Source organism: Hippopotamus amphibius, chromosome 12 (genome assembly GCF_030028045.1).
Source record: "Hippopotamus amphibius kiboko isolate mHipAmp2 chromosome 12, mHipAmp2.hap2, whole genome shotgun sequence".
Taxonomy (NCBI): Eukaryota; Metazoa; Chordata; class Mammalia; order Artiodactyla; family Hippopotamidae; genus Hippopotamus; species Hippopotamus amphibius.
The window spans coordinates 85,505,165-85,531,482 of NC_080197.1; the positions used below are offsets into that span (position 1 = coordinate 85,505,165).

The 26,318-nt window shown below is 55.1% G+C and overlaps 1 protein-coding gene across 5 annotated transcripts; it reads right to left on the bottom strand.

The window, feature by feature from the left end:
- Nucleotides 1-1,153: 1,153 nt before the first annotated feature.
- Nucleotides 1,154-16,247, bottom strand: ACVRL1 (activin A receptor like type 1). Of its 5 annotated transcripts, XM_057702464.1 has the most exons (10): nucleotides 15,892-16,247; nucleotides 10,967-11,035; nucleotides 10,151-10,402; nucleotides 9,759-9,970; nucleotides 9,412-9,511; nucleotides 8,920-9,066; nucleotides 8,364-8,639; nucleotides 7,538-7,735; nucleotides 4,817-4,947; nucleotides 3,168-3,583 (listed from the first exon to the last, which is right to left on the bottom strand). In XM_057702464.1, the coding sequence occupies exons 2-10, from the start codon at nucleotides 11,028-11,030 to the stop codon at nucleotides 3,449-3,451; spliced, it is 1,515 nt and encodes a 504-aa protein (XP_057558447.1). In that variant the 5' UTR covers nucleotides 11,031-11,035; nucleotides 15,892-16,247; the 3' UTR covers nucleotides 3,168-3,448. The 5 variants fall into 5 exon arrangements, with proteins under 5 accessions (XP_057558448.1, XP_057558449.1, XP_057558450.1 ...); XM_057702463.1 differs by lacking the exon at nucleotides 15,892-16,247 and having other exon boundaries at nucleotides 10,967-11,063; XM_057702465.1 differs by lacking the exons at nucleotides 9,412-9,511; nucleotides 9,759-9,970; nucleotides 10,151-10,402 and having other exon boundaries at nucleotides 1,154-3,583; nucleotides 15,892-16,241.
- Between the last annotated feature and the right edge of the window lie 10,071 nt (nucleotides 16,248-26,318).

Sequence of the window (26,318 nt, forward strand, 5' to 3'; positions counted from 1 at the left end):
AGCCTGGGGTCCCCCAGGAAAGCAGGACAAAGCTGCGAAAAAGCTGATGGGTTTTCTTCTTTGAAAGGCAGGCAGGTTCCCTGAGGCTCTACATGGAGGCAGGAGCTTAGATGCCACGACCTCCCACTGACTCTTCTAACCCTGGAGGGTAAAGAGCCAATTCTCCTTTCCCAGATCCCAGACTGTCTTCTTGTAATTTCTTTTCTGCAATATTCCTACAGCCCTTCTGCCCACACTCCAACCATAATGGGGACCTCAGGTTGGGGATTTAAGGACCAAGGACTGGCAGGCACAGGAGGAGGGGGTAAGCTGCCTTTGCAGGATGCCAGGAACACTTTTATCGCCCCAAAGCTTGTGTAAGAGGTCCTCTGGGAAGAGGGGTACTGTCTGTTGCGGGGGTCCATGGACATCGGTGCCAGAGTCCTAGTGGGCTTCACGCATGAGGCCGCCCTGGGGGCTGCTGAGAAGAGAGGCAGTCCTCCTGGTAAAGCGAATTGGGGTACCCGTTTCTTGGCTCCTTAAGGGGGCCTCTACTGCAAAGACACAGATTTTCTAGGCTGGGCAGCCAAATGGAAACGTCACTTCTTGGCTTCTTTCAGTACCTGCCTTCCCCATGGCATGTCCCCGCCCCCAATTTCCGGGAGGGGGGTGGGGGAGGGGGAGAGGTGCTGTCTGAGCCCGCCCAGGACACCAAGGTGGGTCCCCGAGGATGGCGGCCCTTCCCATTCTGGGGATGAGGACTGACTCCAGGCCAGGTGGAGGCCGCACTTGAGGAGGGAATTGAAAACTGAGGATTAAGGTGGGCGGGTCCAAACTGCCTCTGAGTGAGGACGCAGCTCCTTTCTCGATGTAGTTTTCGGCGGACAGTCCCTACAGAACAGAAGCACCGGGGAGCGCAGGCACGCTGGCGCCGGGATGCGGGTGAGAAGCTCCCGGGAGGGTAAAGGCCCGTGGTCCCCGCGCCAGGGCGGGGCGGGAGGCGGCCGCTGGGCAGCCCTTCGGCCAGCAGAGGGCAATGTGGAGGCGCCGCGAGCAGGCTGCTCCCAGCCGGCGGTGGGAACTGAGATTTCGGTCCAAGCACGGGCCTGAGTCAACTGACTTGTCTCTCAAGGGCAAAGCCCACGCAGGATACCCTGGGACCCTCTCCTTCCCCGTCCCCTCTGGTTCCCTCTGCGACGGGCCATTGCAGAGGCACCGGCCTGGGAAGACTCAGCAGGAGCTTTGGATTTAACCATGCTTTATTGAGGACCTACTATGTGCTAAGCACCAGCTAGGTGCTCCCACAAACAGTATCTCCAGGTTGAGACTGTAATTTTCCGCCCTAGAACATCGTCCTGAACTCAGAAGCATCATGCAGACCTCTCTCACCAATGCCTCCTTTTCTCCCTGGCCATAGCTGTTCTCCCAACTCTGGCCCCTTCTCTCAACCCTCCCCCATCATTCTGCCTCCTGCCTCAGACTTTCTCCTCTTAGGGATCTTCCAGCCTTTGCAGAGCTGCTGCCTTCAGCTTCTGGCTGTGGAGTCTCAGGAGACTTTTAATCCCCAAATCCAATAGAGAGAAAATCTTTCAGGGGCATCCCGATTCCTGGGCTAGGTGGGTTCCAGTGACCAGAAGACATGACGCTGCCAGGAAGCAAAGTGCCCCACAGTGATGTGGGAACCTGGCAGGTCCATGAAGCTTTCTGTTTCACCCAGTTTCACTTCCTGGTTCTCCTCCGGGCCTTGCACAATGCTGAGAGGCAGCCTGGGAAAGTGCCTCTCTGACAGTGGAAGAAACACAGAAGCCAGCCAGGGAGGCTGTGCTGGGGCGTTTCCAGCAGGAGGGGAGGAGGCTGTGTTCCTTAACTCCTGTGGAGACCTGAGGGTCCTTCTCCACCCTGTCCCAGGGCTGAGGGCTGAGAGGCCAGGTCTTCCCAAGTTTGGGGCTGTCGTGTCCCTAGCCTAAGACCTGCTCCTCGCCCCCCCACCTCCAACCCTCAGGCTCTACTTCTAACCCAATCACCCTCCAGTCCATCCTCAGTGTATGGACATACACCCTTGACATTTCCAAATGCCAAACTTGCCATGTGTTTCTCTAGAGCCACCAGCTTCTTCCTAGACACACACTCTCTGAGACCTTGCCAAGGACCCGTGGGGAGCAGGAACCTGGGTGCTAGAGGCTTGCTGGCTGAAGCCAGATTTCTCCTGAGCCTTGGAGGCCCTGCAGGAAGCTGGCCCCTGGCCTCTCAGCCCTGGGCAGAGAAGGTGAAACTACAGAACAGGTGAGTGGCTGCCTTGCCTGCCAGAAGGCCCAGAGCTGTCTGAGTCCAAGGATGGCCACAGGCATGGCTTAAGACAGGAACTGGAGTTTGTAGAATTAGACTAGAAAGCATTTCAGATACCCTTGGCCTCAGATAAAGTTATTTTCAAATCTCCATCTTAAGGCAAATTGCCAGGGGCTGGGGCATGAGGAGTACAAGGGACTGATGAACTGAATTCTGACACAGGATAAACATTTCAAAGAACTTTAGAGCTGAAAAAACCTCAAAAGACATCAGGATCAAATCTTCATCTACAAATCTTTCAATATGTAGATAAAGAAACGAAGGTCCTGGGCCAGTGAAGGCCTCCTTCTTTTCACATAGGGCAAGTACCTGGACCAGACCCTGGGTCTCCTGACTCCCAGCAGAGCCTTTCCGGGGCCACGCTTGGCTCCAACATCCTCTCAGCTTGTTCTGAAAGTCCTGGGCCTTGCACATCTGACCTGCCACCTCTCCACTGGCCTGTGATTGCCACACCTGCAGCAAGACTCCTGGGGTTTGATGCCACAATAAGTCAACTAGGAGGGGCTGGGGGAGGGGCGCAGGCAGCTAGCATTCAGTTAGCTGGGGGTCTTGTCTAGAAGGCAGACAGAGGCCCAAGGCGGCCTGGAGCTGTGATACAAATCCACGGAGAAAAACTGATGGGCCCCGGGCGTCTGGAGCTTGGGCCAGAGGCTAAAGCCTGGCAGGGCAGGGTGTCTACTGAAGGCTGGACAGGGCCCTGTGCCACCCTGGCAGCTCTGGTGGGGCAGTGGGGTTGACTGAGGGCAGGGGTAAAGTGCAGGCCCAGGCTCTGGGCCAGGACAGGGATTCCCTGGCTTGGCCACCCTGACTCTGGGGCCTCTTTTGCATCCTGCCCTAGGGGTGGTAGGGGGAGCGCCCAGGGCGTGGGGGTGGGGAGGGAGCCAGGCGTCAAGGAGCCTGCTGCCTTGAGCAGGCCAGACGGCGGGGGATCAGGTTTCAGCCCAGCTGTATTTTTGGCTGGATGGGCTGCGGGCCAAGTCCGGCAGGCACAGCTGCCCATAGAGGGGCACCCCCCGTCCCCAGCACACACACTCACAGAACCTCTACCCAGACAGGCTGCCATCCACCACCCACCCCACACACTGCAGGCAGAGGGGAGACAGGCTTCAGGCCCCACCAGTGGCTAGTGAATCACTTTGGGCTTCTGGAGACCGTTGCTGAGTTTCTGTAGTGTCTTCTTGATCCGCAGCGCAGTGAGGCGGGCGGAAGGGTTTGGGTACCAGCACTCCCGCATCATCTGAGCCAGGCCTGAGAGGACCTGGGGGGAGGGAGAGCGAAGCAGAGGAGAGGAAGTAGAGACATGGGTCAGGGAAAGTGGAAAGGAAGAGGCAAGGAGGATGCCCAGTAGTGGGGAGACACAAGCAGAACAGAAAGGATGAGAAGAGGGAAACGAGAGTGTTGAAAAGGAGGGGGAGAGGAACGACAGTAGTGGTGAGAGGGAGAATGGTGGGAACCAGGCAAGGATGAGAAAAGAGATAAAAGTGGAAGAAGGGAGTGGAGTGAGAAGGGGATGGGGGAAGGCAGGCAGGAGGGAAAGAGAGATGTAACTCAGATCCTCGGGGACACCTTTCGGTGAGTACCCCCCAGCCTCATCCCCCCCAAGATCCAAGAAAGGGGAGATCCGTAGGCCTTGGGACTCCCACTTCCCTACCTGCGGCCGGACCCCAGCGCAGAGGGCAGGGCTCCCAGCACCTCTACCCACCCTGGCTGCGTCCACCAACCCTGTGGGCACTGGAAGATTGGGCAGTGCTGCTGCCCTCAAAGTGCATGTGGCCAGGGAGGAACTCATCCCAGGAAGCTCAGAGGTCCCAGAGTGAGCCAGCCTCACCTCTGCCTCAGAACTCAAGTCAGTTCCTGAGAGGGAGTAAATGTGTGTGTGCAAAGGAGTGCATGTGAGTGGCTTTTTGTGGATGTGTACATTGTGCAGAAATGTACAAGTGTCTGTGTATACATACATGTATACACATGTGGATGTTTATTCATTCTTTCCATAAACACTTATTGAGTACCTATTGTATGCCAGGCACTGTGACAAGTAACCGGGAGATAAGGGTCAGCAAAGGAGACATGCTCTTTCTCTTCATGGGGCCAACAGGCTGGCATATGTGTGTGTGTGCCTGTACCTGGGAGTGTGTGTGTGTAGGAGCGTGTGAATGCCTATATGTGTCTATATACACGTGTATGTGCCCTGTATAAGTATATGGAGTGTTTTGAGAAAAAACAAACAACAACAAAAACTTCATGGCAGGAAATGCAGCAGAGAGCTTCTGACTTTTCAGGCAAGGTGAAGGGTTCTGGTTACCAGAATAACCAGAGAGTCCCCAAAGGTCCACAGGCAGGGACGTGGGAGGGAGTACCCAGAGAGGTACCCTGGAATCTGTCCCCCAGAATCTATCCAGGCGAGGCAGAGGCCAGACACAAGTTCCTGGGCCCAGAAATCCCAGCTGTGACCCAATACCCTGGGCCATCCCAGCACCCCTAGAGGCCTTACCGGGTCTGCAGCCAGCCGGTTGGGGATGGTAGGAGTCTGCTGGTCAACACACACCACCTTCTTCATGTCCTCAAAGCTGGGATCATTGGGCACCACATCATAGAAGGGTGGCCTGTAGTCCTCCACGATGCCTGGGGAGGGAGGGCAATGGGAGAGTCACTTGGGAGCCCAAGGAGGCCCAATACCACCCAGAGGAGAGCCCTGCCCACCCTCCGTCCCAGGGTCCAGGAGACCAGTTGCCTGGCCAGGCTACCCCCGAGGGGGACACCAAAATATAATAAATATATGTATAAGTAATAATAATTACTGCCTTTCATTTTACATTTACTGTATATGTCAGGTATTGTGCTACAAACACTTTACACGCATTATTCTGTGAGTCTTCACACCAACCTGACCACCCATTTTACGGATGAAGAAACTAATGCTCAGAGAAGTTGAGCCAAAGGTTACGCAGCAAAGTAATGACAGAGTCGAGACGTACACTCGTTGTATTCCCAGGCCAGGTCTTGTTCCAGTCTTTCCACAGCTGCCTGCCACCAAGGGCCCAGGGACTGCTCCTAGGCCCCAGCCATCACAGATGCCCCCAAGTACCTAATGTTTACTGAGCACTTACTATGTGCTAGGCACTGTCCTCACTGCATGGCATTAAATCCTCACAACCCTATGAGGTAAGCAACACTCTCAGCTCCACTTTATAAGCAATGAAATTCAGGCCGGAGAGGTTAAGAGACTTGTCTAAAATCACACAGGTAGTAGGTGACAGAGCTAGGATTTAAGCCAGAAAGTCTAACCAAAGCCCGTGCTCTTGACCTCCAAGCTACACTTAAGGGAGGGAGGCTGGATGCTGCTGGCTAAGGATGTAGAATGAGGAAAAGGGGCAAAAGACACATCTCCCAAGTGAAAGAGATTTTTATCCGCGTCCGGATCACATCCACCCACTCTCAGGGACGGCAGAGGCCTCGGCGGACCCCCTCAGCCAGCAGCTCCCCCTCCCCTCATCCTCCCAAATGCACTGTCCTTAGCGGGAGCTTTCTGAAGATGATGCCTGTGGAGCGGCAGCTGCTGGGGCAGCAGAGGCCAGACCCCAGGAAAGCAGCCCTTGCCCCACCCTGCTGCCAGCCCCAGGCTGGGGGCCTCGGCCACACAGCACAGCCGCAACCTCCGTAGAGCCCGCACCAGCTGTGCTCCCCGTGGCAGGCTTCCAGGCCGGCCCCTGTGCTGCTCGAGCCCTAATCAGTGCTGCACAGAGGCCTGAGCGTGTCTAATGGGCCTTTAATCAGCGCCAGGGCTGACACCAGATTACAGTGTTTATAATGCGCCACGAATCTGTGTGGGGCTGACAGAGCTTCCCTCCGCCCCAGGAGTCTGCAGTCAGCCTCCCCCTCAGCCCAGGCCGGTGCAGCCTTCCTTTCCTGCCTGCGGTCTGGTCCAAGGGGACTCGGCTCCTTCCAGGTGCCCCCTTCCCCAGCCACGGCCTCTAGAGCTCATATCTGAAGGGGCGGGAACCTGAGCCCATCCAGAGGGTGGTCCCCAACCCGTCAGGACTCCCAGAAGCCCCTCCCCATGCAGGGGCCTCCGCAAAGACTGACCAGCCTCCCGACCCGGTCCAGAACCATCTAGCACCCACCCACCCCAAGGCTGGGAGGGCAGCAGCCACAGGGCAGCCCCCTACAGGGGGCCATCAGGAATGAGGTCCCTCTGCCTGCTCCCAACCCCTCCAAATCTGAGTCTCCTGTGGCACCCGCGGTAATAATGAGGTAGCAGGGATGTCCCTGGCGGTCCAATGGCTAAGACTCCTCTCCCACTGCAGGGGGCACAGGTTCGATCCCTGGTCGGAGACCTAAGATCCTGCCGGTTGCACAGTGCAGCCAAATGATAATAGTAAATAATAATAATGTTAAAAATAGTGAGGCAGCAACACACAGGCAGTGTCTGCTGCCTCACATAGGCACTATTACATCCTGCGTTTTTGTGGTCAAGGAAACCAAGGACCAGAGAGGTGTAAGTAGCACAGTAATAAAGAACACTGGCCCCCAGAGTCAGACTGCCTCGTCTCAGACCCCAGCGCTGCCTCTAGCCAGCTGCAGTTCTGTGCCTCAGTCGGCTCATCTATAAAACGGGGATGCTACTGTGTCAAACATTCGTTATTACAAGCATAATTGCCGCTAATACTTACCCAGCTCCAGAACAGCTCCGGACACTGCCCTGAATACCTTAGTGGGATTATCTCAACAACTAGAAATTATTTTTATTCTCATTTTACAAATGAGGAAACAGAGCCACAGAGGAATTAAGTACCTCGCACATGGCAAAATCAGGAACTGGATTTAGGCAGTCTGATTCCCAACCCATGCTCTTACACACTAAACGATACCAGCTCCCTGCCAACGCAGGACGATTCCGTAAGGCAATACATGTATACAGCAGGGCATCTGGCACACAGTTAAACTCGATAAACGTTAGCTGCTATTAATATTTCTGTTATTATCACTTATCCAAGATTTCACAGTCAGAATCAGACTCAGACGAACCTTAAAAGGTCACTCAGCGGAACCAGCTGGTGAGTGACAGGAAAGGGAACATGGGAAGTCTGACCACAAGCCCCTCAGGCCACGGACACCCGCCAGGCAGGAAGCCCCGTCTCTTGCCTGTCTGCCTGTCTATCCACCTGCCCTGTTCCCCTTTTCCCACCCTGTGTGGAGGCGGGGGGGGCCTCACCATTGACTATGGTCCGGCGGGCGATCTCCCATAGCACCAGGCCAAAGGCCCAGATGTCCGTCCACTTGTAGGACTCGAAGCAGTCGGTTCGGATGTGCTCCTCCAGCACCTCGGGGGCCATGTACCGCTTGGTGCCCACTCTCGGGTTGTTGCCGATGTCCAGGTAATCACTGCCCTGGGAGTGCATCACAGCCAGGCCTGTGGGTACCGGACCTGTCACTCACTCAAGCCCACAGACAGAGCGGTCCGCGGGAGGCTGGAGTCCAGGGCTGAGGGGGCATGGAGAGAGACAGCGGGACACACAGGGGCCCGCAAATGGAGACCCGCCCAGAGGTGGGCTGGGGAACAGCAGCCAGGGGGAGGATAACTGTCCCAGTTACACGTTGCTTGGGTGGCGCTCTCTAGGTGCAAGAACCCAGAGAGATGTGAGCAGGCGAGGCAGCCATTATGATGCCCAGAACTGAACCCCAAGGCCCGGGGAGGGCGAGCGAGGTAGTCAGCGAAGCCAGGATGAGAACGCAGGTTGCTGGCTCCCTGCCCCTTTCTCCTAACTCCTGGAGCGCGGCTGCTGTGGTGGGAGGAGTCTGGGCTTGAAAAGAGTGTTAAGGCAACTTGTGGGATTCTTGTGGAGGTGAGATGAGACCACACACGTCTAGTACGTTTCAAAGCGCCAATCAGCGTCGTCAACGACGCCAGGCATCCAAACAGGCCAAGGCTGCCCCTCTCGGAGAGGAAGAACTCACGGACCCCGCCTCCCGCGAAGGCCCCGCCCCGTCCCCGCGAGGACCCGCCCCGTCCCCGCGAGGGCCCGCCCCTCCGCGCTCACCCAGGTCGGCGATGCAGCACTGCAGGTTGCTCTTGACCAGCACGTTGCGGCTCTTGAGATCGCGGTGGGCGATGGCCGGCTTGCCCTGCGTGCCGAAGATCTCCACGTGCAGATGCGCCAGGCCGCAGGCCGCCGACACGGCGAGCCTCAGGGCCAGCTGGGGCTCCAGCGTCTGCCTCTGCAGAAAGTCGTAGAGCGAGCCGTGCTCGTGGTAGTGCGTGATGAGCCACAGCTGTGTGCTCGAGTTGCGGGAAGTCATGTCTGAGGCGATAAAGCCTGTGGGCGGAGGGTCGGGTGGCTCACCAAGGAGCTAGAGGTCAGGGTCAGGGCTGGGGACAGAGGATGGACCAGGTCAGGACAAAGCTGGGGCTGGGGTGGAGGCAGATCTGGCTCAGGTCAGAGAGGAAGCTGGAGTGAGAGGTTGGGGCTGAGGGCCGGCCGGGAGTCCTTCCGGGTGAGGGCAGTGTCCGGAGGCGAGGTGGTGGTCTAGCCCTGCGTGCAGGGGCATGAGAGCCGTGGCCTGGCACAGCACCACCCCCGCCCCGCTCCCGCTTGCCTAGGACGTTGTCATGTCTGAGCAGCACTGTGTTGTAGATCTCAGTCTCCCGGAACCAGGACTGTTCATCTCTCGAGGAGAAGATCTTGACGGCCACGCTCTCCCCGTGCCACAGGCCCCGCCACACCTCGCCATAGCGGCCCTTACCTGATTCGACGGCCAGAGAGGAGGGAGGGGAGTCACATACTGGACACACAGAGCCCTTGGGCACAGCAATCCCCAGAAGAGTCCCCCATCGTGACGCCACACGGACGCCATCCGCAGAACCTCCGATGTTTATGTTTAACCGAATTCACCCCACGTGCCTCTTGTTCCACCCCAGCTCCTGCAGGAGGATCTGGCACTGACCCATCTCCAGCCCCTCCCTGGCCAGCAGAATTCCCATTCTGACTCAGGCCTGGCCCCTGTGACTCCAGGGGCCAAGAGCTCCCTGATCCCTCCAAGCTCACGGGAACTCTTGGTCCTCATCCCCCAGGCTCACCCACTGCTCACCCACACACTCCACCAGGGCGACCTGCCGTGCCACTGTCCTCTGCACCAGGAAGGGGAGCCCTGAGCCACTGCCCGTGGTGCAATCACTGTCCAGGAGGTCCTGGAAACGTCGAGATGCCGCTGAGAGGCACCCCACCCACCCCACCCATCGCTCTCTCCTCAGCCGGGGCCCCACTGCTGTGTCTCCCCATGCTTCTCACTTACCAGCCCCTCCCTTCCAGCGCCCACTCAAATCTTGGAGCGCCTGCCATTGTGCCCTTCTCGGCTGCTGCTCTGTGCCCCCTCTGATTCTGTGGCTCCTGTCTACCCCCCACCACCCTGTGTCCCAGGTCCCCCCAGGCCCATACCCCCAACATGCTGTCCCCCTGCTCGGATGCCTTCAGGATGAGGCTGGACTCGCCCAGCTCGCAGGTCAGGCCCCGCTTCTTCTCCTGCCTCCGCCGGATATGCCACAGGCCCAGGGCAGCCAGGGCCACTAGGACCAGCAAGGCCAGCCCAGGGCCCAGGATCAGAGGCAGCTGGCCATCTCCTTGCGGCTGCTCTGGAGGAGTCTGGGTGGCTGGTGGAGGAGGGACACTGAGGCCCAGCTTCCGCCAGACCAGATGCCTCCCACCTGGCCACTTGGCCAGTCAGATCCCAGGGTCCTGCCTCCCCCGCCCTCCAGGCCACAGCATGAGAGGCAAGCAGGGCAGGGACGGCGGAGTCTAAGAAGAGGGGTTGCTGGGGAAGCTGGACGTACCCTCCAGCACCAGGGACACGTTGTGGTTGCAGAGGGGGCTGTAGCAGCAGTAGTGGTTGAAGAACTCGGTGGGGCGCCCCTTGCAGAGCTCCTGGTGCATGTTCCCACAGCCCCGATGTTCCTGGGGGGCTGTGCCCTCCTCCCGCACCAGCACCACTGTGCACCAGGCCCCCTGGCAGGTAGGCCCCTTGCAGTGTGGGTTCTCACATGTGCAGGTCACCAGCGGGCCCCGAGAGGGTTTCACAGGGTTGCCTGGCAGACACACTGGACGCTCAGCCTCTCTGAGCCCAGCTCCCCAGGATGAGCCTAACACCCAAGTCTGCCCGCTGCTCCCGCCCTTCTGAGCTCTCAAACAAACCTTCGAGGCCTTGCTCCTTCAGTTCCATCCTCAGCTTATCCTTCCCTCCAGGGGCTTATCCCTGCTAGGGACAGCTGCCACCAGGAGAACCAGGCTTCTGTCCCTTCCCTGATCCTATGACCTTCCCTCCCAGGTCCAGGCCCAGCCCACCCCCAGCCCCAACTCTGAGGGCTCTCCCAGGCCCTCCCTCCAACATCCCTACTGCCCGCACCCCCAGACAGAGGTCCCCACCCTGGAGTCTGACAGAGCAGCAGTCTGTGGGTTTGGATCAGGAGGACAGCACAGGGGGGTTGGGGTAGCTGGGAGCTTAGTCTCATTGAGCCTGTCTCCCACACCCCAGCCAAGCTCCTACGTGCCCCTCCTCCCCAGCTCCTCAAATTCAGCCCAACAGGAGCTGAGCCCAGATAGCCCTTTCTCCACCCAGGCCTCTGTTCCCTACTCGCTCCACTAGTACTCACCCTGGGTCAGGCCCAAGGCCGTCAGTAGCATCAGAAGGCTTCTCCTGGGAGGGTCCAAGGTCATGGTCCCTGGAGAGGAGAAGGGGTGCAATAACATCTATGAAATGTGATCCCTCACTGTCTTCAGCCACTGACCGTGGGTCCCTCCCACCCAGAGGAAATCACTGGGAGTTTTTTTTTGTGGGGGGAACAGGGAGGCCTCCTCCCTCCTCCCTGCATCTGGCTTTGGGGCGGGGCCTGCAGGGGAAGTCCTGGTTCACTTCCCCATGGAAACCATCCTGTTAGGGGTAAAGGGTGGGGAGCCATGTTTAAGTGACTGAGAGCCTGGGGGACTCCCAGCTACCCTGCTGCTGAGTTCAGGCTGGAAGGCGCAGGGGGTACAGGACTGGGGTAGAAGGAGCATCTCTTCAGCACTACCCCCACCCTTCTGTCCCCTGCCCCTTGCCTCCACCCCTGCCCACCCCTTTCCCAGTCCATGCCCCCCCCCACCCCCACCCCGCGCCTGGCTGCCTCAAACATAAACAGGCTCCTGTCTTCACTTCCTGCCATTCAGGGTCCCGCCAAGCTGGGAACAGGAATCAAGATTGTTTAGATTGGGGTCTGGATAGAACAGGCAGGAGTCACGCACAGCAGGGAGTTCAGGACATATTCTCAGGGCAGGCTGGAGTGGCTACAGGGTCTGCAGGAGCCACCTGGGGCTGGGCCACCCCCATGATTGAATCCTAGGAGGACACCTTGTGAATCACAAAGCCCAGCTCCTTATTTTAGGGAAGATGGGGATTAAGGCTCAGCCAGGAGAGGAGGCTTGTGCAAGGTCAGATGGGCTTCAGTGGCAATACCAGGAGTACAACCCAAGTGTCCAGACTCCTAATCCAGTGCTTTTTCTTTCTTTTTTTTTAATTATAAATTAATTTTATTTATTGGCTGCATTGGGTCTTCATTGCTGTGCGGGCTTTCTCTAGTTGAGGCGAGTGGACTACTCTTCGTTGCGGTGTGCGGACTTCTCATTGCGGTGGCTTCTCTTGTTGCAGAGCTTGGGCTCTAGGCACATGGCCTTCAGTAGTTGTGGCACACAGGCTCAATAGTTGCGGCTTGTAGGCTCCAGAGCACAGCCTCAGTAGTTGTGGCACACAGGCTCGTTTGCTCCGAGGCATGTGGGATCTTCCCAGACCAGGGCTCGACATCGTGTCCCCTGCATTGGCAGGCGTATTCTTAACAACTGTGCCACCAGGAAAGTCCCCCAGGGCTTTTTCTACTCCATATCCCAATCCAGGGCGGCAGCCATGTCTGAGCCCTCAGGGCTGTAACAACCATACAAAGCTTGGCCGTGCCAGGTGTGAAGGAACCTCTTTGCACCCTCATCAGAGTGTAAGATGCCCTCTCTGAGTCACTTCTCTCTCCTTGCTGTCCTGGGAAAGAGTGGGGGTAGGGCCAACGATGTGGAGGGGAAGTGAAACCTACTTAGACACTGAATGTTTGACCTCCTGTGGCTGGTTAAGGTTGAACTTTTCCAGAAGTTTGGTGGAGAGTGTTAGGGGAGTAATTCTGATCTATGTTAGCCCCCATCTCAGCTCCCAAACTACCTAGTGCTTCAGAAGCTACCCACTTCTTCTCAAAGGTTTAGAATGAGAAGATTCAGGCTGAGGCTGCAGCAAGAGGGACTGAGGTCAGACAGCAAGAAGGACTTTCTGAATGGTGGAGAGGATGCAGGTGTGTGCCTGGGGACTAGATCCCCAGGTAGGGGCAGCCGACATGCAGGAGGGGGAGTGTCTTCTGGCATGACATGGTAAGGCTGGTAGTGCTGGGCGTATGGCCACATAGACTGCAGAAGGCCCCTAGTCTAAGAATTGTGCCAAATGAAGATCCATGATGCTGAGGCTCTGAGGGCAGGATGACTGGGGGTAGGGGGGCGCTTTATGGGCTTCTCTGGCTGGTGGCAGCTCTGGCCTTCCTGCCTGGGCTTCCTCTGCCCCAGAGGCCCAGGGCTGGGGGAGGAAACGGAGCCCTGGGCTGCTGCAGCTGTGTCCCGAGCCTCTGCCTCATCTCCTGCCTCTTGCCCCTCCCGGAAGGCAGTGGAGACTCTGGCAAGCACTCTACAGTGGGACTGGCGGCTGGAGAGGGAGCCCTGCCCCAGACAAGCCGAATTCACCCACTGGGGTGAGGGCGAGAATCCATCCTTGGCCGTCTTTGCCCAGAAAGCAGCTAAGGAGAGGGTACACAGCAAGAAGGAAAAAGTGGGTAGCAATACGGATGACAGCCGGCATCCTTCTAGAATCCCCTACCCGTGCTTTCACTTCTCTGTGCTCCAGTGCACCCTCTCACCTACACAATTACACAGCAGAATCACCTGCAGCGCTTCATTAGAAATGCACATTCTTTGGTCTCACCCCCACTCCAGATTCTGATTCAGCCCATTGGGACCAGTAAGAATCTTGCATTTTAAAAAATTCCCCAGGTAATTCTGATCACTTTGTGTGGGTACCACACTTTGAGAACTGGGTCCTACACTGGGTCCTGCTGACGGGTCCCTGTGCTTTCATTTCACTCTGCTGACGGGTCCCTGTGCTTTCATTTCACTGGGCAGGACCCTGCTGGGTGAGTGGGAGTGGAGTGCAGAGGGCAGGGCCTCTCATTCGAACCCGGGACCTCTCCCTTCTTCTACTGGAGAAGGGACAAAGTTAAACACTGGGGCCAGGGGGTTGGAGACACTGTGGAGGGAGGGCGGGGTGCAGGCTTTGTTCAGGCCATCTTCAGCGTCTGGGGCCCAGGACGCGCGCAGGGAGGGCTCGGCAGCATTTGCAGAATCCGCCTCTGGTCTAATCCTGGGAATGTGGTGGAGGAAAACTGTGACTGTCCAATTTTTAACTGGGCCCAGCGCAAGACTAAATACAGGAGGCTGCTGAGTCCAGATTAGTCCCAACTCAGAGGTGACCCTGCATGATTTGCCCGGAGACCTGACTCTAGCACGGATTCCTGGGGACTTGTGGACTCCTTTCACATCTAACAAAACTTCTTGAGAGATCTGCTGACAGAAGCATCACAGTTTTTAGCCAGAAATCACAAATGCTAAACTAATTTCAAACATTAACTTCCCACTGTGAAATTCTTAGTAATAAGAGTTAACCTTCTCTGAGTAATATTTTGAGAGTAAGTTCTGAACTTTGATGGCTGATCACATTTAATCCTCACGACACTCCAATAAGGAAACGGACGCGCGGGGATGTTAGGTTTCTTGCCCATGTGCGTCTTGATCAACTTAAATTGCTGGTAATACATCCTCACTTGGTCATTTTATTTCTGCAGTTGTTTGGTGTTAGGTAGGTCCCTCAAAGGAGGAAAAAAAGCAAGCAGGGATTGCATTTACAGACTGCAGTTGTCATCCCCTGGTGCCCAGTGTGAGTTTGTTTAGAAATCATCTGTTTTCTGTAGGCTTCATCTTAGGTGGAGAGAAGCAGAGTAGGGGTGTGCTCAGAAGGTGGATGTCAATCGCTTTTGCCCCAGCACACCTGAGGAATTGATATAACCAGCTCCCATCAGCAGCAGGGGCTCAGCATAGCAGGGACTGTCATGGAGCTGGAAGCACCTTGCTCTGCACATCAGCAGAGGACCATACAGCAGAGGACCAGACTGAGCTGCTCATCCTGGTTGCCCCTTACCATCACAAAGCACTTTCATCTGTATCACTTCACAGCACTGGGATGTAGCATCAAGTCTGGATTTTAGGATCTCAGACAGAATGCAAAGGCAGCACAGTGTAGCACAGAGGTCAGGTTGTGGTCTCTGGATCATGTAGACCTGGATTCAAATCCTACTTCTACCACTTAGAGCTATGAGATTTGAGGCAAGTTACTTAAACTTTCTGAGGCTTAGGCTGTCCTATGAAAAGTGGGGAATAATAATAGTGCCCATTTCATAGGTATAATGTAGTAAAATTATTTAGCAGAGTACTAAGTGGTACACGGTAGGCACTTAAATGTTACTAAAAACCCAACCGTCCACGGAGCTTTGGACAAGTGATTCACATTTGAATCTCTTTCCTCTTCTGTAGGATGGACTTAATAACACCTCTTCTGCTAGGCTGTGGCCAGGATTGCATGACAAAAATGTATCTCAGTGTCTCCATAGTAAGTATTCAATAAATGAGGGCTATCTTTAACCATCTGATAAGATGAGAGAACAGGTACCAGGACAAATAAACAGTAAGGGGTCAGAGATGTCAGACAGATCCTGACTCAGCCAGAAGCTGCCCATATAGAGCGGGTGAGAGCTACCGTCCACTATGCCCCTGTCCTTCGAGAAGAAAAGAGGGGGTGGGTGGCCAGCCCAGAGATGGTCATAACAGGCACTGGCCTCCGGGGCAGACTGAACACCTGGGGCCCCTGGCTGGAGGGAGACTGGGATCCCCTCTGACCTGCACCCTGGCTATTACCTGACCACACAGGGTTGGAAGTGAGGTTTGGGGGAGTTACAGGGTCAGATTCCTTTAGCAAGAGCCGCAAAGACTGATCTGGGAAAACTGGGCTTCAAGGGGAGGCTCAACAGCGCTGGGAGTGGACGCCCACCAGGTCAAGCCAGGCGCCTGGAAGGATACGTGATCCCTTACCCTGTACGTGAAGCAGGGCAGGGATCCTTCTGCCCATTTTACGCAAGAGGATGACAGAACAGAGAAGCTAAGCGACTGGTCCCAGGAGCAAAGCCTTCTGATTCCCAGTGCGGGTTTGGTCCAGCCCCCTCCAGTCTTAGGTGGGGTGATGGGCAGATGTTGGAGGAGGGCGAGGGGCAGCTTGCCCCACGAGCAGCTGGGACTGACCCTACGGCGACCTCTCGGAAGGTCTCTCTGGGATCTGCCTGGGGGAAGGGCCCACTGGGGCGGGGGTCAGCCGCCCCCCAGCCCCCACCGGCCTCGCCCACGGACCTCGACTCACCTCTGGGCCTGCCCTGCGGGCGCAGGCGTGCAGCGGACGGCCTCCTCCCCTCCCCGGCGGCGGCCGCGGTCGCACGACGGGCGCTGGACAGCGGGCCGGGGTCCGGGGTCCGGGTGCGGCCCCGGGCGGGGCTGGGGCCGGGGAGGGGCTGGCTCGGCGCGGCTGGCGCGGCGGCCTCCCGGGACTGGGAAAGGGGCCGGAGCAAAAATGTTTCTTATTCCAGCGTCTTCCTGCCTGGCCCGGCTCCACCACTCCCTCCTAATAAACCGTTTCCTATTGCCCAGCGAGCCGACGGCCGCCCGCTCGCCCCTCGCCAGGGCTCGGGGCCGGACCCTCCCCTGCGCGGCTGCAGACCCCGAGGGTGGCCTCCCCCTCGGCCGCCCCCGCCCGGGATCAAGGCCGCGCCCCCGCCCCCAGCCTCCCACATCCGCCTCTCCGAGGGGGCGGGCCTTGGCCTTGGGCCGCTGGGGGTCTCGTGGGGTCCGGGCCCAGAGCCATGCGGGCCAGAGCCAGGACGCGAGGCACCATCCGAGGGCCGGCCAGAGGTGGAGGCTCCCCTCCGCTCGCTCAGAGCCGCCGAGGGGCGGCCTGGAATCCTGGACGGGTGGGGGGCACCGAGGGAACCACATGCAGGGAGGGCAGAATGGAGAGAAGCTACCCGTCTTCCCACCCAAAACTCAGGGTTCTCGGCCTCGCAGGGTCAGAAGCACGGGCAGAGTTTGGGGTTGGCAGGGTACCAAATATTTTGGCTCCGCCCTATCCCCCCTCCCTCGCGGACTCCCCAGTAGGTCCAAATCCTTCAACCTCCTCCCTCGGCCCCCTCACCCCCTCTTGTTCCCTCCGGTCTCGTCTTCCGCAGCCTCTTACCGCTCAGCGCTCAGTGCAGGGTAAGCAGGCCCAGATGAGGCAGCTCTGGGTCAGTGGCGACGGTCTGAGCCCCTCCGGGCGCAGCACAGCTCAATGACAGGGACGCCTCTCTGCTCCATGGACGGCCAGAATGAGGGGAGAGGCTGGGAACGGCTTCGGACTGCTCCTTCGAGGCACCCACCAAGTGGAGCTTTAGACATAGGGACCAGGAGTCTCCCTCGGGACGCTGCTGGGACAAGGTGAACAAGATGCGTTGGGGAGGGGAGCAGAGTGGCTTCTCCCGGAGAGAGAAGTAAACCCTTCCTCCTGATGCCCTTGCCCGGGCTCAGAGCAGAGACACTGTTGCCTCGCTTTGCTCTAACCGCTGCAGCACCCTGAGGCAGGACTCCACTTTATCCATAGCCTCCAGGTTATCCACAAAGATGCTGAAGTCAGAATCCAGACTAGTTGTGTAGCCCTAGACCAGTGACACCTCTCCATGCCTCCGTCCCCCATCTGCTAAATGGGCATGATGAACAGTGTCAGCCTCATAGGGCTGTCGGGAGAATGAAGGGACATGATGCTTATCTCAGTTCATAGCAAAGATGCTAGTTGGCTGAGGCTGACACAGGCCTTCCATGAAAGTGTTTAATTAAATTAATAACTGAAAAGGCTGGGGATGTGGTGGCTCAGAGCCAGGTGGAAAGATGTGGGTATTAAAAGCAGAAGCAGACTGCTAAGGTGTCTTGCTCTAATATGGGGATTGTGTAAGATGGGCCAGGACATCCCCTTCACCCCCCAGACCCCCTTTGACAGGAATAGAGGCTGGGGGAGACAATGACTAAAGGCCCAGACAGGCATCAATTGTTGACTGACCTCACTTCCTCGGCTGAAACCCTCCCCAGCCCCCACCCGCAGCTGCTTCACAACTTGTGAGCCCTGTGAATTCCAGAACCAAGGCACACCCAAATTTCAGTGTCAAGGCAGAGCTGTGTCCTGCAGCCAATAGGAAGTACTATGGGATTACAGTATCTGCTCTTCCAGATTATAGTGGCCGCTTCGGCACTCTATTAGCTGGAGAACTGGGAGTGTGGCTGGTGTCCATCTTTCATACTCACTCTCCCCCACGCCTTGCTGTGGTTGCTGAGAAAGCTTTCCCAATCCCAGCCCACGGATCTCCGTCCTGGGATGTGGAAATGGGGGCTTCCCCAAGGAGAGCATTCGGTCTGAAACATACACTGGGAACAGAAACATCAAGATGGGTAAAGGTGAGCGTCGCTGGGGAGAGTCAGGGGGGACGGGGCAAGAGTTCATGAAACAGACAAAGGGAGAGTAGGGTTTGGAGGAGAAAGACAGGGCCACATGAAGGGTGGCTGTTCCTCAGTGCTGGAGTCTCCCCACCTCTCTAGAGCGTGGAGCCCTCTGGACATGGGTACTCTTTGGGGCTTCTTGTGGACCCCATGCTTTCCACAAAACACAGAGAACTTGGGCAAGGCATCAGAGGAGAGACACAGAGTCGGAGAAAGCACTGGAGACTCAGCCCAGTGAGGAAAGGGAAAAGGAATTACAGACTGTGTCCAAGTCTACAAGAATTAATTACTCAAAAGGACCAGCTGTTCTCCATATTCAGTGAGGACAGAACGAGAGGAAACAGGCCTAAAGGGGTAAGACTTAGATTTAGACATGCAGAAGAATTTCCCAGCAGTGTGCAAAGCAGAGGCCTGGAGATCCTAGAAAGGGTATGGGGGGTGAAACGTCAAGGAGATTCTCACCCACGGAAGGCAGGTGACAGGAAGGCAGGGGATTAGACAACTTGACCTTTCAGGACCAGTTATGAGTATTGAGTTCAAGCATTGCTCTTGACACTAGGGCAGGGCCAACTTCATGGGTGTCCAACCTGTACAGACACCACGCTTGGTTTAATGCTCTGCTGTCATCATCTTGGAATTCTTAATCATGTTTGACAAAAGGGCCCAGCGTTTTCATTTTGCACTGGGCCCCCAAAATTATGTAACCAGTTCTGCACCAGGATGAGCAGGAAAGAAAAGCAAGGTGGGGGGTGGGGTGGTTAGCAGAGGGTGGGGTGGGCTTTGCTCCGTTTAAATTGCAGAGTGGGAGATTTAGATCAGACAACCTAGGGATTTTTCAAATGAAAACAGTAGAACAGGACACCTAAAGAGGAAGAACTGTGGGTCTCCTTCAGGGGGGACGTGGGGCAGATTCCTGTGAATTCCGTGTATCCACCTATGCAGCACAGAGGAGACAGTCTCAGCTCCGTGGACTGCAGGCAGAGGTCATGCCCTCCCTTGGTCTCCTCTGCTCAGGCCAGAGGCACCGTGGAGTCCTGAGAAGAGCAGTAAACCAGGGCGTGTGGGGCCTCGGTTCCAGCCCGGCTTAGACTGGATCCTCCCAAAGGTTCTTCCCAGCCTTGTGTTATCTTCTTTGGCTCTAAGATTCAGGAAACCACCTGGTCCCGGGGCCCTGACACCACAGCTCAAGTGAGAAGGCAGTTTGGCCGCTGCTAACGTTTGGGGAGGGGAGGGGCGGCCAGAGCTCTGCCCAGCACCTCAGGAAGAGGCTGGCAGACAGGGGCCACATTTTGAGTCACTGAGTCACCTTCCTCTTCCTCTCCAGCTCCTCCAGGACATCCCCTAGATGGATCCTTCCACTCCTTGCCCGCCCAGAGCCCTGAGGATGACTCATCTCAGGAGGGAAGCTCTTAAGAAAGGGATGGTGCTTCAGGGCAGGAGTCTGAGATGAGATGGCGCCTTCACAATGCCTCGGGGGCCTGGGCTCTGTTGAGAAGCTGCCCCAGCACCATCTCCTCCTCCGCAGTCCGGCAACCTGAGGACTGCTCCTCCCCACAGGCCTCCTCGAGGCCCTGACCCTCCTCCACCGAACTGGCCCCAGCGCTGGAGGAGAGCGCCCAGGCTTGGAGCTGGAGCCCCTGTGTGTGAACCTCAGCTTCCATACTTGTAAGAAGGGGCTGCAAATCCCGTCTCTACCACATTCTCCAAATAAAAGCAAAACACCTGTGAACGTCCTTCTCTAGCTGTAAAACTCTACAGCTGTCTGGTTTTGCGAGAGGCAGGCAGAGCTAGGGGGCAGGAGAAAGAGCCTGAGCTGAGAGTCTCCAGGAGGGTGGAGGCTTCACTGTGTGACAGGGGCCTCAATTTCCTTACCTGTTCAAAGATATTCAAAGCCCTAAATATTGCCTCTCCTATGAAGAGCTCTCTGAGGGGCTGTTGTACAGCTGAATGTAGAGCCACTGCAGAGGACTTTGAGGCATGAGGCAGCCATTCTGAAAATAACTCAGGAAATCCCAAATAAGCCCAGAGTAAATAAATTTTTAAAATTCTGCAGAAGAGTTTATAATGAGAAGCGACTCTACCCATCCCCAGGCCCTCTTGCTGGGGCCAGCCCCTTCCCAAAGCTATTTATTTCTCTGACATTTACTTCAATAACTTTAAATAATATGTTTACACTGCTATCTTTAGATTTATTCAGCTTTACTGGGTATAACTGATAAATACAATTGTAAGGTATTTAAAGTATCAACATTATAAATCAACTATACTTCAATTTTTTAAAAAGATGCAAGATTTTTTTAATGATATTTAATAAGAAAAAAGATATTTAAAGTGTACATCATGATGATTGGATTTAAGCATCCATCGTGAAAGGATTCTTGCCGTCTAGTTAATTAATGCACCCATTACCTCACATAGTTATCTTCTTTTTTTTTTTTTTTTTTTGGTGAGAAGTTTTTAGGTGAGTAAAATTTAAGTTCTACTCTCTCAGCTAATTTCAATTATACAATACGGTGTTATCAACTCTGGTCGTCACTGAGTGAAGGGCTTGCGTGCTCACCATACAGAAAGCCCAACTCTGCCAGCGGGAGTTTCCAGCAAAGGAAGGATTTGTTGCAGGCCGCCAAGTAAGGGAGTAGGAGACAAGCCTCAGAACCACTCCCACTCGGTCTCTGAGTTAGGGGCTTTTTTAAGGGGATTAATCATGGTCTTGTGACATTTCTGTGACTTTTCTTAGTTGTAGCTTCGAGAGTCAGGTCGTCTCTGATTTATGATTCTCTGGCTAGTTGGTACATGGCTTAGGGTCTGTTAGCTCCTCTTGCCTTGGAGAAGCCACCTAAGTTTGTACCTTAATGGTGACATTTATTAATAGCAGTTTTAGTCATGAATGATGTTATCAACAACAGCAATTTTAGTCCCCTGACTGGTTGATTAGTGTTCAGTTAGCACAGAATTGAGGTCGGGGGGACAAGAAAGGGAATCAAGTTTCGGATAAAGAGATTACTCATAAATGTGGTAAGGGAACTCGGTTTTAGGGGGACTCGGTTTCACAGTCACCGTGTTCTCCATTAGATCCTCAGATCTTACTCACCTTACAGCTGAAGGTGTGTACCTTTTACCAACGGCTCCCTCAGTCTCTGGAGAGCACTTTTCTGCTCTCAGTTTCTATGAGTTTGGCTTGTTTTTAGATTCCACGTGTAAGAACCCCCACACAGTATTTTTCTTTCTGCTGTCTCTAGATTTAAAAGCTTCGGAATTTAGGTCACTTGGGTTTTCTCCCTTCTAATTATTGATCATAAGTTATTCTCTTGTAAATTTAATAATATGCCTTTAGTTCCTCTTCTATTAGTATCACATAGTATCTCGACTGTTCGCTAAGTCAGAAGAGTGATACCTCCGTTGTTCCCTAGAGCTGCAATTTTGCTGCAATAAAGGAAGACGTGCCCACTAGCTGAGGTTTTGGGGGGATGTTCCGTTGAAACTTAGGACATGAAGATGCCCTGAGGGTCTGGCTGAGCATTTTGGATGTCACAGGAGTTCCCAGGGGCATCAGGTCTTTTGCCCACTCTAAACACAAACAGGGGGACTTCCCTGGTGGCGCAGTGGATAAGACTCCATGCTCCCAATGCAGGGGGCCCGAGTTTGATCCCTGGTCTGGGGACTAGATCCCACATGCATGCCGCAGCTAAGATTTCCCATGCCACAACTAAGGAGCCTGTGTGCTGCCGCTAAGACCCAGCGCAACCAAAAACACGAAACAAAACAAAAAAACACAAGCAGGGCCTGAGTTTGCTAGGGTGAGGGTGGGCAGAGTTACCCAGCAAGGGGGTAGGGGTCTGGCAGGCTCTTAGGTGGTACTGAGGGGACCCTTGCTGCCTCAGGAGAGAGTCTGAGGGGTTAAAGGAAACACCCCCAATGGGGAGGGCTTGTTATTTGGACAAGGAGGGGGTCCCCAGGATTTGAGAGCAGGTAATGGCCCTGGCTGGGAGAGAGATTGTTTGAAAGAGAGTCTGAGTGGCTGGGTGAGGCCAGAGGCCAGCGGGATTTCCTTCAGCTCCCGCCACTCGGGTGGGTGGGACCGGATTGCTGGAGCTGGACACAGGAATCGGCCTTTGTTTCCAGCTGGAGGGGAAATGCCACAAATACTGCCCCTTTCCTACCCTCCAGCATCCGTGCCCAGGCTCTGCCCTTCCCAGCGCCAGGGGGCCTGGTACTGAGGGCTCTCAGCAAGCTCTTGTCTCCAAGACTCTCTCATCTGCAGGCCTCTGCCCCTTGTTCCCCAGGACAGATCACAGACGTAGGATGTAGGGGATGAGGGGTCGCCTAGGCTGGTCTGGAGGAAATATCCACAAAGCAGGGTTTAGGCTTTGGCTGCCCGCCTCTCGCCTTTGCCTGTAAGGGACCATGGACTTCACAGTTCAGGAAGATACCTAGGTCTGTGGGGAGAACTCCAGGGTCATGCGTGGCCCTCCCTCAGCCCCCTAACTCCTGCTCCCTATGGTTAGATAGACTCTGCAGCCTTGACCACAGTCACATAGGCCACGTGTGGAGCCGGTTGGCTGGGGGACTGCAAAGTGCTGGGGGTAGAGGGGGTAGGAAGGGCAGGGGACGGGCCAGGAACCTCAGGGAGTGAGGGGACCCTGTATTTTTCTTTGTCAGTGAGCCTATGTGTTTGTGCACCTGTGTGATAGGGTGTGTTTATGTGTGCTTGTGTGGGTGGCCTCTCCGTATGCCGCTAGGAGTTTGTGGACCAGTGGGCCTGTGTGTACTTCTGTGCCTGTGAGCCTGCAGGCCCCTGGCTGACCGTGTGTGTCTACAGGTGACATGGCCTGTGTGACTGTGAGGGATGTTACAGAGTCCGTCCAACCCCAAGCCTTGCCCTCAAGTCCTCCCTTCAAATGCAGTGTCTTCCTTAACCACGGGAAGCCACGGTTCCTCTGAGGAGGAGGGGCATGGCTGGCCTGGTGGCTGGAGTGGTGGAAGATACAGAGATGTTTCCAACAATTTGGAAAGTACCACTGCTGGCGAGGAGGGAATCCTGTCCAGGTGCCCCAGTTTGGGTAAAAGGGGACACAAACCAATGAGCCCCCACTTGTCTTCCTGTTCTCCCCACGTGCACGTTCTCCCTTGCCTTCTCTTGACCCAACAGGGGTTTCTCTAGGTCATGCCCTGGAATAACCAGGGACACTGCCACTCCTGGAAACAGGGCAGCCCTTGAAAAGAAGAGGGAGATGATAACGGCCCCTTCTCAGCATCCCAGGCCTCGGTGGAGCCTGAACTCAGTTCTTTTCGACACACATGTATCGAGTCTGTATGGGTCGGCACAGAGCCAGGGGTTAGAGAGACAGACACGGGTTTGTACCCTCACAGGAGTGAGGGGAGGGCTCCCCAGGAGTCCGCACAGCCGGGCTGACATCCCAGGCTGCGTCAGGACAGCCAACCTCGCAGTCCCCTCTGGAGGAGCCCCTGTCTGCCAGGGTGGAGGGCCACCAGCGCGGCGGCCATGGGGAGGGGACTGGCAGCGGGCCTGAGCTTAGGGCTGCAGAGCTGTGTGGGAGCCGGCCTGAGAAGGCTGTCTGGGAGAAGTGTGTGTTTTCACTTTGCGGGCCATCAGAACAGGATCCTTGAATCACAGGGGTGGCCACGGGGTTCCACGGACACGTCTGCTGGCCTCCTCCGCAGAACGGCCCCCTTGGCCGTTTCCTCACCCGAGGCCACCCAGCCCAGTAACAAAAGCTGCTGTTTACCGGGAGCTGATTGTGAGCCAGGCCTTGCTCTGAGCCTCACAGGCCTCCCACTGTTTAAACCACACAACAACCCTGGGAAGTAGTGGTGACATATTAGCACTACTGGATGTTACAGAGGAGGAGACCGGGGCTGGCAGAGGACCCCGTCACGAAGATAAGAGGCAGGGCCAGGATTCAAACCCAGGTCTGTGGGCCGTGGCAGGGCCGTTTTGACGTGGCCTGTGTTCGTCACCGCCACGGGCCTTGTCCGGGGTTCCTTGGCCTCTGCTGACAGGGACTCAGTTTGGAAGCCTCAGGAGCCGGGCTGGGGGTGCTAGCGGAGAGGCTGCCTTAGGGAGAATGGCAGAGCAACCCACTAGGCTTCTTTCCTCACTGGGGGCCTCAAAGGCTGTCAGGAGCTATTAGAGGATTTGAGAGCAATGGCTTGGCCTGGAACTCTAGCGGCCCTGGATATGGCCGGGGTGGAGAGGTGGGTCTTCTCCAAGGAGGAGAGGCTCCCTCTGCTGGGAAATGTTGTCTGACCCGTGGCCCGGGCATTACCGCCTCCCGGCCCAGATCTACCCCAAGCCAGCCAGCCTGGAGGGAGAGCCACAGAGGGATAGTTCTCTGGCCCTGAGGGTGCCATGGTCACTCCTGCACCCTTGTAAGACTTAAGCTGGTTGGAAGGGAGAGGGAGAGTCTCAGAGAACCAGGGAGCCCGGGCTGTGGGCAGAGGCCGCTTGCTGCAGCAGAAGGGACACAGGCTTCAGAGTCCCACAGACTTGAACTCCAAGTACCACTTAGCCACTTACCAGCTGACCTTGGGCAAGTACCTTAACCTTCATAGCCTCAGTTTCCTCAATTGTAAACAAGGAAGGTTGTGAGGATTAAGTAGGATGATGACATCAAGGCCAGGTGCAGTGCGGAGCGCTGCATTAGCTCATTTAATTCTTACAACAGGCCTTTGGTGACATATTACTACCTCCACTCTACATATAAGAGCCTTGAGGCTCGGAAAGGTCCAATAACTTGCACAAGGTCACAGGCCAACTCCCAGACTGAACCGTGTAACCCCATGCTGTTCCAAGCCTCTAGATGTAGTTTCTCTCCCTGGCTTCAATGCCCAGGGCAGGGTTGGCTTCCTGTGCTTTGATTTCAGCAGTGGGTGGGGAGGAAAGAACTCTAGCTCCATCCCGGAGGTTTGGAAGCAACTCAGTCAAACTTGGTTCCCCAGGGCCTTTCCATAGCACCTCAGCTCTTGGCATCAATTTACAGTTTACAGAGCCTTTTTACCCATATTCGCTAATGGATCTTTCCAATAACCCTGTTTCCCCCAGTGAACAGATGAGAAAACAGAGGCAAGAGAAACTCAAGTGTCATATTCAGGATCACACAGGTAGGAAATGACAAAGTTGAACTTGAACCCATTGTGGTTCACCACAGTTGCCTTCAGAACCCTCTGGGGGAAGTCACACACTAACCCTAACAGTCATTGTCACCTCAGTGCATGTGTGTTTTCCTCTCTTCAAAGAAGAGATGTTTCATTTATTTTTAATTGAGGTATAGTTGATTACAATATTATATAAATTTCAGTTGTACAACAGTAATCCACAATTTTAAAGGTTATATTCCATTTACAGTTATTATAAGGTATTGGCAACCTTCCCTGTGTTGTACAATATATCCATGTATTTTATTTTTTTTTAGGCACACGGGCTTCGTTGCTCCGCGGCATGTGGGATCTTCCTGGAGCTGGGATCGAACCCGTGACCTCTGCATTGGCAGGCGGATTCTTAACCACTGCGCCACCTAGGAAGCCCTATCCATGTATTTTATACGTGGTAGTTTATACCTCTTAATCCCCTAACCCTATCCTGCCCCTCCCCACTTCCCTCTCCCCACAGGTAACCACTAGTTTGTTCTCTATATAAGTCTGTTTCTTTTTTGAATGTTTAGAACAAACATTCATAATTTGTTTTATTTTTTAAGATTCCACAAATAAATGATGTCATGCAGTATTTGTCTTTCTCTGTCTGACTTATTTCACTCAGCATAATACCCTCCAAGTCCATTCACGTTGTTGCAAATGACAAAATTTCATTCTTTTTATGGCTGCCTAGTATTCCGTTGTGTACATATACATCTTTTTTATCCATTCATCTGTTGATGAACACAAGAGCAGATTTATTTTTAAGTCTTTCAAAATTTGGTAATACATGACTGAAGAATCGAAACATTCTGTGCAGAAGAATGCCAAACAATTTATGTAGATACTCTGCACCCAAGGAGATGGAATATAACTCCCCACTCCTTAAGTGTGGGCTTCATGTAATGACGTCCCTCTGAAGAGTACAATGTAGAAAGGGGGTAAAAAGAGTGACATCACAGTGGAGAAACCTGATAAACACCACCTCAGCCAGGTGATCAAGTCACGTTCATAGTAGGTCCCTGGATACGATGTGAGGAGAATGGCATGTCACCGCTCTGATCTTCCTCCCCAAAATCCATAACGCTTGTCTCTTCAGAAAAACCAAATGCATCCCAC